This window comes from Dunckerocampus dactyliophorus, chromosome 4 (assembly GCF_027744805.1).
Source record: "Dunckerocampus dactyliophorus isolate RoL2022-P2 chromosome 4, RoL_Ddac_1.1, whole genome shotgun sequence".
NCBI lineage: Eukaryota > Metazoa > Chordata > Actinopteri > Syngnathiformes > Syngnathidae > Dunckerocampus > Dunckerocampus dactyliophorus.
Window position 1 is genome coordinate 1,892,929 of NC_072822.1, and position 14,664 is coordinate 1,907,592.

The 14,664-nt window shown below is 43.7% G+C and overlaps 1 protein-coding gene across 1 annotated transcript in view; it reads left to right on the forward strand.

Annotated features, from left to right (window-relative positions):
* Positions 1 to 14,664, forward strand: part of smarca2 (SWI/SNF related, matrix associated, actin dependent regulator of chromatin, subfamily a, member 2) — a 53,500-nt gene that overhangs the window by 13,517 nt on the left and 25,319 nt on the right. The window contains exons 16-20 of the mRNA XM_054772812.1: positions 2,800 to 2,963; positions 10,219 to 10,285; positions 10,346 to 10,456; positions 13,972 to 14,214; positions 14,469 to 14,582. Coding sequence (XP_054628787.1) covers positions 2,800 to 2,963; positions 10,219 to 10,285; positions 10,346 to 10,456; positions 13,972 to 14,214; positions 14,469 to 14,582 — 699 coding nt within the window. The remainder of the gene's footprint in view (positions 1 to 2,799; positions 2,964 to 10,218; positions 10,286 to 10,345; positions 10,457 to 13,971; positions 14,215 to 14,468; positions 14,583 to 14,664) is intronic.

Sequence of the window (14,664 nt, forward strand, 5' to 3'; positions counted from 1 at the left end):
AACTCCAGCATCACCCTCATCACGAGTGCGCAATTTGCAGCTGACAGTGCTTGCTTGCAATTCCAAGTAACAAGTCATTTTCCATAAAACCACTGCACCAAAGCTCGTCTTGTCATATGACCAAAATAGAGATGCTCAATTTTGCTCAATATCCCGATATTATCCAGCCCTTTGTTTGCGATACCGATATACAATAGACAGGGGTCACCAACACAGTGCCCGTGGGCACCAGGTAGCCCCCTAGGACCACATGAGGTGCCCGCAAGCCTGCTTTTCATTCAGGTTTTCAGTTAATAATGTGAGAACACTAGAAAGAAAAGTATTGTGAAACATAAAATGTGAGTTGTGGATACCAGCATTTTGTGAATGTTTTGGTAAAACATGCATATTTGCTTTGTTTGGGTTGAAATAAGGTATGAAAATCATTTCTACAAAAATGAGTAGTTCGTGGCCATTTTCATTTTCTAAAAGTAGCTCTCACAAGAAAAAACGTTGGTGACCCCTGCAGTAGACTAATGTCAGACGGCAAGGTAACGCTACATATTGGAGCTGCTGCCACTCCTGCTGTGTTTTTCTTTTTGAGTTTGAAAAAGTTCACGCTACACATTCCTTTTTGTGTTGCCATGTGAAATCAATGTGCCCGGGAAGGAAGTTCCACTAATGCTTAAAAATGACCAAAATAGGGAAAAATAGTGTAAGTATTACATGGTATGAATGTACCTGTTACTACATGCTCACAGCATGGATATAAAACCATAAAACCTTGATGTGGATGTTTTAATAGTGGGCTTTGTAGGCGGAGTAAGTGTGTCGCATTACGTGCATTAATTAGCTGCCTCTTAGTAGCTGTTTTTTTGATATCTTTTAAAATGCACAGAAACGAGAAAGACGTGAGTTCACGTCTCATATAAGGATTGCGGATGATGGGCAAAATTCCAAAAAAGTGCAGTTTTCCTTATTATTAAAGCCCCATAATTTGGATTGGCCTGGAAATTTCTCACGCGGTTCTACAAAACACCCACTGTAACTTGAGGGTCACCACCAAGTTTGGTGCACATGTAGGGAACATTTATGGAACTGACAAGCACACAAATGTAAAATTTGCAAGATTTGTTGAAAAACATGTCAATGTCGTATGCTTGAATGTCTTGACCATAACCCATAGGGGGCGCCACCAATGTCCTTCACAGTCATTTAAAAAAAATGAGGAAATCATTGATACTTTGCAGTAAGAAGTGATGAAAAAAGTGCAAGATATCATTTTTTTTTTTCAAACTGATATGGTACCGATAACATTTGTTATATCTACTTTTCAAATTTAGATTTAACTGTAGGATTTGACCAACTGTACCTGTTGATGTGTCCTAATGAAATACCACGACATTACTGCTACCACATCACTACTATCAGGAGAACCAGAGTATAGAAGGGAGGAAGCCGCCTGGCGTGGCCCTGCAAGGTGCACTGTACTCAGGCACGCGGTCCGAGCAGCAGGTGTGACGCGACCAAGGTGTCTGGTAAACCTTTTGCACTTTTCAAATGCTGCGGCGCTGGCGTTTCAGGTGGCAGGTAAGGTTTTTTATGTGTTCGATGGGTCCTCATTGGAACATTTTTTAAAAATGATTGGTTATCTGAGCTATTTTTAATGTTAGCGGATTTATTGGTATGACGTCATAATTCCCTCATATCGGCCTGATTAATTATTGTGCACCCCTACAAAAAAAGTCAAGAGCTTAGACACTCTAGGTTGATCCTTAAGCAAGGCTGCACACACAGGGGACTCCTTGAAATGTCAGAGTGTAAAGTTGTGGGAAATAGTGTCAAATATCACCATCCGGTGGGACTCAGGAGGATGGCGTGAGTACTGACTGACAGCTGCTTCTTTGCTTGCCAGTGTGTGATGTAGTCATATAACCATTACTGTAGCGAAGTAGGGTGTGATGGTTGGTGTTTGAGCTCGAAATGGACCTTGCAGGAGAGAGGCTGTTCCCATTTTTATTTAATTCGGCTGTGATTTATGTCGTGCCAGACTCTCACTTAGATACGTAGGGAGCTCCTGGGGGAAATAGATGTTTTCAACCTTACAGTAATTGGATGGGAAGTACACGGTGCAACTCTTCAGATGTGTGACAAAAAGAAAAAAGCTACACCCTCGTATCGATTCATCACCAGGTTTTCTTAATTTTAACCCTTATTTTTTGATGTATTAATTCGGGCTGTCAAGCGTTGAGCGACATGTACAGTACTTTGTAATTGGTAGCCGGTCGTGCTGTGAGCTGACATTGTGCTCTGGCCTTTACCGTTCCTCCCACTCTCTGCTCATTGTCTCCGAGGGGCCCGCAAACTGCATTGCACCCTTCATTACATGATCGCCTGTGGGTTACTTTCAACATGAAATGCCAAAGTGGATAAGAGAAGGTTTTTTTTTTTTTTTTTTTTTTTTTTTTTTTTTTTTTTTTGTGGCTACAATCAACTTTGGACATCTTTCAGATAAGATGCATCCACAGAGGCTGTGATGACACACTGACGCTACCTTTCATTATTTCCTGTTGTAGTCATTTGTTGTTGCATTGTAAAATATGCTTAGCCACATTATTTATTCATTCATGCATGCCCGTCACCTGGGAGGAGAAGAGATTTGCTTGAATTTGCGATTCAGATTACCTCTCCTTTGGAACGCTGCTGGAAATATTTTGTTGCTTTCACACGCTTGACACATGCTCAGCACGGCCTCCTGGAAACAACACAGTGATGCTTAGCTTTGCCACGTTTTAACCTTTCCGGCCCCTTGCTGTCTAGATCCAGGGTCTGGAGTGGATGGTGTCGCTGTACAACAACAACTTAAACGGCATCCTGGCTGATGAGATGGGCCTGGGCAAGACCATCCAAACCATTGCCCTAATCACCTACCTGATGGAACACAAGAGGCTCAATGGTCCCTATCTCATCATCGTTCCTCTCTCGTCAGTACCCCTTCATCTGGCTTTTATCCTGCTGCTTTTTTGGTTGTTTTTTTTGTAAAGTTAAGTGATGTGAAGTGTTTTTCGTGGTACAGGACTGGACTGTTAATTAAACTGATAGAAGCAGTCCAAATGTGGAACACGGGGGACTCAGATTGTGGTAGTGGTGGTGGCCATTAGAAGAAATGAATACATCATATTTCCAATAGATGAACACTCAAGCAAGTAGCCCTTAATTAAAAGGTCCCCTTTTATGCAAAGTGACATTTGAATGATGTTCTAACACAGGGGTGTCCAAACGTTTTCCAGCTAGAGCCAGAAAAAGTGTTTGCCACCCTCCTGATTTCTTATTTTTTGCATGTTTGTTGCACTTAAATGTTTCAGATCATCAAACAAATGTAAATATTAGTCAATCACAACACATTCCATTCCATTCCATTTTCCTCCGCTTATCCGGGTCCGGGTCGCGGGGGCAGCAGTCTCAGTAGGGAAGCCCAGACTTCCCGGTCCCCGACCACCTCCTCCAGCTCCACCGGGAGGACACCGAGGCGTTCCCAGGCCAGCTGTGAGACATAATCCCTCCAGCGTGTCCTAGGTCTTCCCCGGGGCCTTCTCCCGGCTGGGCATGCCCAAAACACCTCACCAGGGAGGCGTCCGGGAGGCATCCGGACTAGATGCCCGAGCCACCTCAGCTGGCTCCTCTCGATGTGAAGGAGCAGCGGCTCTACTCTGAGCTCCTCTCGGATAACCGAGCTCCTCACCCTGTCTCTTAGGGTGAGTCCCGCTACCCTACGAAGAAAACTCATTTCAGCTGCTTGTATCCGCGATCTCGTTCTTTCGGTCATGACCCAAAGCTCATGACCATAGGTGAGGGTGGGAACATAGATCGATCGGTAAATTGAGAGCTTTGCCTTCCGGCTCAACTCTCTCTTCACCACGACGGTCCGGTACAGCGACCGCATTACTGCAGACGCTGCGCCGATCCGCCTATCGACCTCACGCTCCAACCTTCCCTCACTCGTGAACAAGACCCCGAGATACTTGAACTCCTCCACCTGGGGCAGGACCTCATTCCCAACCCGGAGGGAGCAATCCACCCTTTTCCGACTGAGAACCATGGCCTCGGATTTGGAGGTGCTGAGTCTCATCCCAGAAGCTTCACACTCAGATGCAAACCGTCCCAGTAAACGCTGCAGGTCACAGCTCGATGAGGCCATCAGGACCACATCGTCTGCAAATAGCAGAGATGAGATCCTAGTGCCCCCGAACTGGACTCCCTCGACACCTTGGCTGCGCCTAGAAATTCTGTCCATGAAAATTATGAACAGAATCGGTGACAAAGGGCAGCCTTGGCGGAGGCCAACGTTCACCGGAAACAGGCTTGACTTACTACTGGCAATGCGAACCAGGCTCCTGCTCCGGTTGTACAAGGACTGAATGGCACGTAGTAGCGCGCCACCAATCCCATACTCCCGGAGCACCCCCCACAGGACACCGCGAGGGACACGGTCGAATGCCTTTTCCAGGTCCACAAAGCACATGTAGACCGGTTGGGCAAACTCCCAAGTACCCTCCAGGACCCTTGCAAGGGTGTAGAGCTGGTCCAGTGTTCCGCGACCAGGACGAAAACCACATTGCACCTCCTGTAGCCGAGGTTCGATTAACGGTCGTACCCTTCTCTCCAGCACCCTGGAATAGACTTTCCCAGGGAGGCTGAGGAGTGTGATCCCCCTATAGTTGGAACACACCCTCCGGTCACCCTTCTTGAAAAGGGGGACCACCACCCCAGTCTGCCAATCCAGAGGTACTGTTCCCGACTTCCACGCAATGTTGAAGAGACGTGTCAGCCAAGACAGTCCCGCAACATCCAAAGCCTTGAGGAATTCAGGGCGAAACTCGTCCACCCCCGGAGCTTTGCCACTGGGGAGCATTTTGACTACCCCAGATACCTCAGCCACGGTGATGGAACTGTCCGCGTTCGTATCCTCAGTCTCTGCTTCCTCTAGGGAAGGTATGTCAGTGGGATTGAGAAGGGCCTCAAAGTATTCCTTCCACCGCCCAACTATATCCTCAGTCGAGGTCAGCAGGCTCCCGTCCCCACTGTAAACAGTGTGGACCGGGCACTGCTTCCCCTTTCTGAGGCGCCGGACGGTTTGCCAGAACCTCTTCGAGGCCGACCGAAAGTCGTGTTCCATGGCCTCACCGAACTCCTCCCACACCCGAGTTTTTGCCTCGATCACCGCCGAAGCCGCGTGCCGCTTGGCCTGCCGGTACCCGTCAGCTGCTTCAGGAGTCCCACAAGCCATCCATGCTCGATAGGACTCCTTCTTCAGCTTGACGGCAGCCCTGACCTCTGGTGTCCACCATCGGGTTCGGGGCTTGCCGCCACGACTGGCACCGACCACCTTGCGGCCGCAGCTCCGATCGGCTGCCTCAGGAATGGAGGCACGGAATAGAGCCCATTCGGACTCGATATCCTCGTCCTCCCCCGGGATGCAGGAGAAGCTCTGCCGGAGGTGAGAGCTGAAGACTCGACGAACAGGAGACTCTGCCAAACGTTCCCAGCACACCCTCACTACACGTTTGGGTCTCCCGGGTCTGTCCGGCATCCTCCCCCGCCATCTAATCCAACTCATCACCAGGTGGTGATCAGTTGACAGCTCAGCCCCTCTCTTTACCCGTGTGTCCAAAACATGCGGAAGCAGGTCTGATGATACGACTACAAAGTCGATCATAGACCTGCGGCCTAGGGTGTCCTGGTGCCATGTGCACTTATGGACATCCTTATGCTGGAACATGGTGTTTGTGATGGACAAACTGTGGTTCGCACAGAAGTCCAACAACATCACACCGCACGGGTTCAGATCGGGGAGGCCGTTCCTCCCAATCACGCCCCTCCAGGTCACACTGTCATTGCCCACATGGGCGTTGAAGTCTCCCAGCAAAACAACAGAGTCACCAGTTGGGGTGCTCTCCAGCACCCCTCTGATGAACTCCAGGAAGGCTGGGTACTCTGAACTGCCGTTTGGCGCGTACGCACAAACGACAGTCAGGACCCTTTCCCCAACCCGAAGGCGTAGGGAAATGACCCTCTCGTTTACCGGGGATGACTCCAACACAGAGGCACCGAGCCGGGGGGCTATTAATAAGCCCACACCAGCTCGCCGCCTCTCCCCTGCAGCAACTCCAGAGTAGAACAAGGTCCAACCCCTCTCGAGGAGTTTGGATCCAGAACCCAAACTGTGGGTCGAGGTGAGTCCGACTATATCTAGTCGGAATGTCTCAACCTCTCTCACAAGTTCGGGCTCCTTCCCCGCCAGAGAAGTGACGTTCCATGTCCCAAGAACCAGATTTGGCCGCCGAAGACCAGGTCGCCTAGGTGCCCGCCCTCGACCGCCACCCAAAACGCAATGCACCGGACCCTTATGCTTGCCCCCGCAGGTGGTGGGTCTACGGGGGGGAGATCCCGTGTGGCTTCTTCGGGCTGAGCCCGGCCGGGTCCCACGGGTGAAAGCCCGACCACCAGACGCTCGCCTGCGAGCCCCTCCCCCAGGCCTGGCTCCAGGGTGAGGCCCCGGTATCCCACTTCCGGGCGAGGTGCGGTCTCTCCTCGTGTGTTTATTCATAGGGGTCTTCTGAATCACTCTTGGTCTGGTCCGTCACCCAGGACCTGTTTGCCTTGGGAGACCCTACCAGGGGCATATAGCCCCAGACAACATAGCTCCTAGGATCACTCGGGCACACAAACCCCTCCACCACGGTAAGGTGGTGATTCACAACACAACACAACTAAACACAAAATGCATTTTTTTTTTTATTATTAAGGGAGAAAAAAATCCCTGTGTGTAAAAAGTGATTGCCCCCCTGTTAAAACATAACTTAATTGAGATTAATCTATCAGTGTGGAAAAGGTTCTAAAGCCATTTCTAAAGCATGGAACAGTGGTGAACCTTCCCAGGATTGGCTGGCCAACCAAAATGACTTCAAGAGCGAGCAACGAGGACTCATCCAAGAGGTCACAAAAGACCCCACAACAACCTTGCTGGGGACCTTGCTGTGATAAATGGAAGCATGAATTGTGCTGAAGGAGAATGTCCGGCCATCTGTTGGTGACCTCAAGCTGAAAGCAGCAGGACAATGATCCAAAACACACCAGCAAGTCCACCTCTGAATGACTGAAGACTTTGGAGTGGCCTAGTCCAAGTCCTGACCTGAATCCTATTGAGATAATGTGGCATGACCTTAAAAAGGAAAAACCTCCAATGTGGCTGAATGACAACAATTCTGCAAAATTCCTCCACGGTGCTGGAAGAGACTCATTGCAAGTTATGGCAAACGCTTGATTGCAGTTGTTGCTGCTAAGGGGGGCCCAACCACTTATTAGCTTTTGGGGGCAATCACTTTTTCACACAGGGACGTGTGGGTTTGGATTTTGTGTTCAGTTGTGTTGTCATTGACTAATATTTACATTTGTTTGATGATCTGAAACATTGAAGTGTGACAATCATGCAAAAAAATTAGACATCAGGAAGGGGGCAAAGACTTTTTCACACCAGTGTATATTCAACGTTGCATTTATTTGTATGGCATGTACGCTATACATTATGACGTTGATTTTCAACATGCAAAAGCACTCCTGAGCAGAAAGAAGCAGCAGAGGATGTAAGCATCAGCATGCAAATCTCTGCTAAGGTGAAGCCATACAGTAAACGATAATGAGAAATGAAATGAATGAAGCGATGGGGTGCTGTATAAAATAAACACGGGCACGCCCTCAGCCTTTCTTCCTACTTAATTCATGAAACTCGCAATTTAACTCGGTTGTTCTCCCCACCTTTAATCCCTTCACGTAGACAAGCCTCCAGCTCAACACTCGCTGTTTATGAGGCATGCTTCACCGTACACCCAATTACTATTATTATTCATATATAAATATTACAGGGGGGGGCTTTTTTGGTAATGGGCGCTCTCGGCCCTGAAAAGGTGTTGTTTTTGTTCATAAATGATCATTTTACACAGCAAAGGTTGGATTATCTTGTAGAACTTACTTCATTAAATCATTTTACTTCTATTATATCCAATTAGGATCTCATTCTCGAGCCACTTGGCAGCGGCTGCTGCTGAAAGATGAGTGTTAGATGAGTGAGTTGTTTTTTTATTGTGCACATTTTTCTTGTCATTACTGTTTTTACAGTGAAGCTTAACAGTAATCTTATGATAGTATTTTTTACCAAATTTAAAGGACGTGAAGAAGGCCCCAAGTAGTGTATTAGAAGTTTGTGTGTGTGTGCGCGTGTGCCTTGATGTTGGAATTTAGACTTAGTGCTGCTTCTGCTAGTACAGCAGAGGTGTCCAAAGTGCAGCCTGTTGGGCCATTTGCGGCCCACGGCTCTTTTTTTTATTATTTTTTAATTTTTATTGCGCCGCTGCACATTCTAAAAATATAATTTAACAAAAACATAATTTACGAGAATAAATTCTTAACAGAAAAAAAGTTGTAATCTAAAAAGGAAAAGTCTAAATTTTATGATAACAATGTTGTAATAATATGAGGGAATTTTTTTTTTTTTAAGTACATTTTTTAAAAAGTTATAATAACATGAGAAACAAAACAAAGTAGTAATTTTTGGGAAATTAGGTTGCGGAAAAAGTTATAATTTTATGCGAACCAAGTCAAAATAATATGGGAATAAAGTCAGAATTACAAGAAGAACATTTACAGGAAGAAAGTTGCAATAGTAATAAAAAACTTTGGAAATGGAAAAAACAGCTGTAATTTCAAAATAGTAAGAGGAAAAAAGTTTTAACAAGAGAAAAATGTGCAATTTTACGAGCCTAAACTTGTAATATTATGAGGGAAAATAATGTTATTTTAGTATCAGAGTTGAAATATAAAAAAATTACCGTAATGCTTAAAAAAATATAATATGCAAAACAAACAATACAAAATAAAGTTGTAATTTTTGGAAATTTAGGTTGGGGCAGAAAGTTATAATATGGGAATAAAGTCAAAATATTATGGGAGTAAAGTCGTAATATTACGGGGGGAAAAAATGACAAAAAATGACAAATATTTAAGAAGAAAGGTGGAAAATAAAAAAGGGGGAACAACAGATGTAATTTGTTGAGAATAATGTCAAAATATTGAGACAAACGTTGTATTGTAGCGTGAAAAAAGTCACAATTTTACAAACCTTTTTTACAAACCTCTTTTTCGTAGCATAGAGTTGAAATATTAATTTTTTTTCAGTCATAATATTATGAGAAGCCAAACAAAAAGTATTTTTTGGAAAATTAGGTTGGGGTAAAGCTTATAATATTATGGGAATAAAGTAAAGAAATGCTATGAAAGTAGTAAAAAAAAAAAAAAAGAAAAACTTAAGATTATTTAATAAGAAAGTTGGGGGAAAAAAATGCAAAAAAAATGAGCAAAGTTGATACTTATAGTAGGCTTTTTCACCTATACAGTATGGCAGTATAACAGTATAACTTCATAGCATATCTACATGTGATGCTGTACAAAATGTCAAAGTTCCCCCCTCGCTGGGAAACGTTTGCACACTCCTGCCCTCCAGGGAACACGCCATTTCGTGTGTCTGTAGCTTTAAGGCTAATGAGCTGTGTTTGTCCACACTTGAGTAGGTGTCTCCAAGAAATATCCACTTTTGACATACTCTATACCAGGCTTTTACAAGATGCGCCTTGCAGCTTGTTTTTTATTGGCCCGAGGCACATTATACAAATAAAATTCAACCAAAAAACACAGCAAAAATGGGAAAAATTACGCAAAATGGGAAGAACAGGCAATGTTTATGCTGCTAACTAATAGTAGAATAAAGCTTAGTCTTTAAATATACGTATGCAAAGGGTTTTTTAAAGCCTTTTTACAAAATTAAAACCTAAAAATATTATAGTTACAAAATTGCTGCATTTTAAGATGTGTAGCGAAGCCTGCTTGACAAAGTGGTGGGCGTTTACACGGGGTGGGCTCACCTAGCCAAGGAAGCATCGCAAACAGGCTCTACTGACAACAAGATTCTAAAGTCATACGGGACCTTTTAAAATGGACCACACTGACCCATGGAAAGTCAATGGGGCTCTTTGTAAGCCTGTTGGTGGTGGTTAGTACATGGCGGTAGATCTTCAAATGAGCCTTTTGCTGTCTGCCAATAGTTGCCCTTGGCTTTTCTTCCTCAAGTGTTGACCAAAACCTTGATTGCTCAAAGTATGGATTTAAAAAATGTTTTTTTGCTTTCAGGACTTTGTCCAACTGGGTTTATGAACTTGACAAGTGGGCCCCATCAGTGGTCAAAATTGCATACAAGGTAAAAAGACACCAAAAAAATCCATGTTTTCAAGATTTCATAGATTTTGTCCTTCAAAAGGGAACCCCCGCCTTGAGACGTGGACTCGTGCCGCAACTCCGAAGCGGAAAATTCAACGTTTTGCTGACGACCTATGAATACATCATCAAGGACAAGCATATACTGGCCAAGGTGAGAGATGTTTCCCCAACGTCTTTAATCCTCCCTTCTTCCCCATCTCATACATTTTAAGTCTACAGTCAAACCCGCTAGGACGCTTGTTAGAATATCAAAACTACTTTTAATCCTTTTAACGTGTCACCTTCATATGGGCGGGGCGCAGGATGGAGAGGCACGGTGGCAGGAAACGAGACAAAAAAAACCTAAGTATCAAAATAACAAAGGACAAAATATTTACAAAAATATCAAAGTGGCAAAGTTGCATCCTTTCATGTTTCTCTATGTGGCCCTTGCTGGGAAAAGTTCGGGCAGCCCTGACATAAAGCCTCCATTCAGCTAACTGCAGACTCAAAAGCAAATAACTGCCAGCATCTGGACTTAGCACCAGATCAAAAAAACATTGGCATTAACAGCTGTGGTGGAGGATGTCGTTTTTTTTTGTTTTGCTTTTTTTGAATGAGCAGTTGCTGCATTTCAAGTATCATGAGTGGTCAGCATCCAGCGGCTTTACCTCCGCGTGCGCTTTAAAAGGGTGATTGCACTACTCAGCTGTTGGTGTAAGGCCAAGCCCAGCACCAGCAGTAGAAAACACTATCTGCCGATTTATCGACTTCTTGGGCAATGTTTGAGACGAGTGCTTTGGAGTAGTCAATCCTATTTGCCTTAAGATGAATACAAGCCTTTCAGATTTGTCTATTAGGAGAGATTGGTGCTACAGCCTTGTCGATACAGTCCTCTTCATTTTATTGTTAAAGCCTTGTGGTAATGACAGCAGCAGAGGCCAAAGAGATGAAGAGCGCCAGGTCTTTAGGATATCGACTTTGCTGTTTGTGGATTGCATCGCCAGTGCAAAGGCTGGCTCATGCTCGCACGTCTTTGAAATGGTGGGGCACCTTTTTTGGCTTTACAGTCTGGAATGCACCGTCTTATCTTGTAAACGTTCCGCCTTTATAGCAATTTCTCCTTTTGGTAATGTGCTTCTGCAGAGCTAAGCTTTATGGCTGTCCTTGCCACACTAATAGGTTTGGCTTTTTTGCTGTGCCTTTCAATTTAAAGTATGCGCATATCTAGTTGAGAGGTTAGTTGGTGCATGGTCCTGGTCCGACTTTTAACTGGCTTCTTTGTAGTCCATCCATGCATTTTCTACTGTACAGTTATCCCTTGCTACATCACGTTTATTTTTAATGCGTGAATTAATAAATGATTGCTGTTTTGTGTTTGAATACTGTCTATTGTTAGTACAAAATAAATGCATATTTAAGCAAATTGTATTTATTCTTGGCCTAAATTAAGCATTTTTCAAGTAAAATACAAATTCAAGGCAGAAAAAGCATTCTAATTGTGAATGAAGTGTTCTACATTGGCCACTAGGTGTCAGTAATTGTTTGGTCTAACAAGCACCAGGCATTTATTGCAGGTTTAAATGATCCCACAACAGGCACAATAATAATAGCATAATAATCACAATAATAACACGGGCTACTGTTGGGACCCTCCACAACCTAAAACTCAACTCTGAGCCTCCGACGTCAATTCCTGTCCTCCACACATCTGTCCTCTCGCCACTAAGGTTCCCTAGGGAACACATTTACTGTGACACACATGAGCAGGCTTAAATGGCTTATTATGTCTAATATGTTGCTACTATATTGAATACCCAAAATGTATGTACAGTAGACGCCCCTACAACGTAAATAATCCGTTCCGAGAACGTTTATGTTATAGGGTTTTTATGTTATATGAAGCGTAAAATACATGTAAATAGCCTAATCCGTTCCAAGATCTTCCCAAACTCACCACCTTTGGCCCTTCAAAATATTCAAAGTCCACCAAATATGGTGGGAAAATATAAGAAAACATTTGCATAAACATAGTAGAGTAACATTCCAATATACAATAAGGTAATAAATAAGATTACTATCAATGAATAAAACTGAAAAACAAAAACAATGAACTAGTTTAAGAGCGACTACGATGAGGAAGGGAGAAGCCTGTCTCTCACGTACGCGCTGGATAAGTCAGCCAATGAGATGAGAGCGTAGGCAGTGCCCCGATAATTAGCCAATGAGATGAGAGCGTAGGCGGTGCCTCGATAATCAGCCAATGAGAGCGTGAAGCGTCAGAATTTCTGGATAATTTCCTGCTTCGTTTCTATCAACAACTTCTCCCTTTTTTTCTTCTCACTTACACTTGGTTAAGTTCCCATTTATACGGTAATTTTAACACAAAGAAAAGTAAAAACATTAAAAAGAGATTTAATGCGCGCAAACTAGTTTAAGGGCGACTACGATGTGGAAGGGAGAAGCCTGTCTCTCACGTACGCGCTGGATAAGTCAGCCAATGAGATGAGAGCGTAGGCGGTGCCCCGATAATCAGCCAATGAGAGCGTGAAGCGTCAGAAGGCGTCACCAAGTGTACTCTGTTAGTCATGGAAAATGTTTCCCTCTCTCTGTCGCGCGAGCTATTCAAATGGAATTTCTGAACTTGCACCGACTCGACGCTTTACGTTATATGGAATGTCTTACATAATACGATGCAAAAACTTTACATAAATTCTTTACATTCAGTGGAATTTACCTTAAAGGAGGTTTACGTTATGCGAGGTACTACTGTATTTTCCTTTCCATGATTTCATATGGGGGGACATTATAAAAATATAATTTAACAAGAAAACTTAAAAGAAAAAAAAATTGAAAAATCACTAGTATTTTACAAGAATAAAGTCCAAATAGTAAGAGAAAAAATTTTTAATATAACGGGGAAAAGTCAGAATGTTATGAGAGTGACGTCATAATATTTAAGTAGCATAAAGTTGAAATATTAAAGAAAAAAATGACTGACTTTTTTTAAGTCATAACATTACAAGAAACAAACAAAGCAACAAATAAAGTTGTTCTTTTTGGAAAATTAGGTTGGGGAAAAGTTATAATGGACTGAAGTCCTAAAATTAATTCCATTAAGAAAAATTGGTAAGAAGAAATGTATAATTTATAACAATACAATAATAATTGTATTATTATTGCGCAGTAAAAAAAGTTTGATATTTTAAATCGCTTTCAAACTAATTGTGTTCAATATGTGTGTAAATACTGAGCTATAATCTATGTATCTATATACAGTAGCTATACTGTGTGTGTGTGTGTGTGTGTGTGTGTGTGTGTGTGTGTGTGTATATGTATATATATATATATATATATATATATATATATATATATATATATATATATATACACATACATTCATACAATATATTACTTGAAATTGTTTTTGAAAAAAAAAAAAAACATTTTGAAGATGTGGCGGCTTTTATTTTGTAGTGGTGCACCGCCACAATCAATTACATGTAGCGGAAACCCTGGATCTGAAACATTTAGGTGTGACAGCAGTAAGGGGGCAAACACTTTTTCCCGTCTCTGTATATACTGTGCAGTGCAACTAAGCAGGAAAATCACAGCATCTCGCGTTTGCTCTCTTTTTAGCTTCTACTGGAGCGGAAATAACCACTTAATGGATCCCTTTCTTCCCAGATCCGCTGGAAGTACATGATTGTTGACGAGGGTCACCGCATGAAGAACCATCACTGCAAGCTGACCCAGGTGCTGAACACTCATTACGTGGCCCCCCGCCGCCTCCTCCTCACCGGCACGCCGCTGCAGAACAAGCTGCCCGAGCTGTGGGCGCTGCTCAACTTCCTGCTGCCCACCATCTTTAAGAGCTGCAGCACCTTTGAGCAGTGGTTCAACGCTCCCTTTGCCATGACGGGGGAGAGGGTATGTGCCTGATAGTAGTTTTTAACCAATGTCGCCACATTCTCATCGTGTTGCATCCAAGCACTCTATGCACACTGACTATATAGGGCTTCTCAAGGCTGTTTTTAATGCTATATAATAATATATACACACCATTCTTAGAGTTAACAGTGTGGCTGAGCCCTTTCTCCGTCCTGATAATGAGATGCTCATTGCCACATCAGCGAGCTTCAGAGAACCTTGCAGGGAATTCAGTTATGGCCACCCGTGTTTAGGTTGACCTGAACGAGGAGGAGACCATCCTGATTATTCGTCGCTTGCACAAGGTGCTCCGCCCCTTCCTGCTGCGCCGCCTGAAGAAAGAGGTGGAGTCTCAACTGCCGGAGAAGGTGAGAAATTACATTTTCATTTGGCGACAGTGGTGCTCGCAGATATGCGTTTGCGGTTCCCTTTGCAGCAGTAACTGCTTCC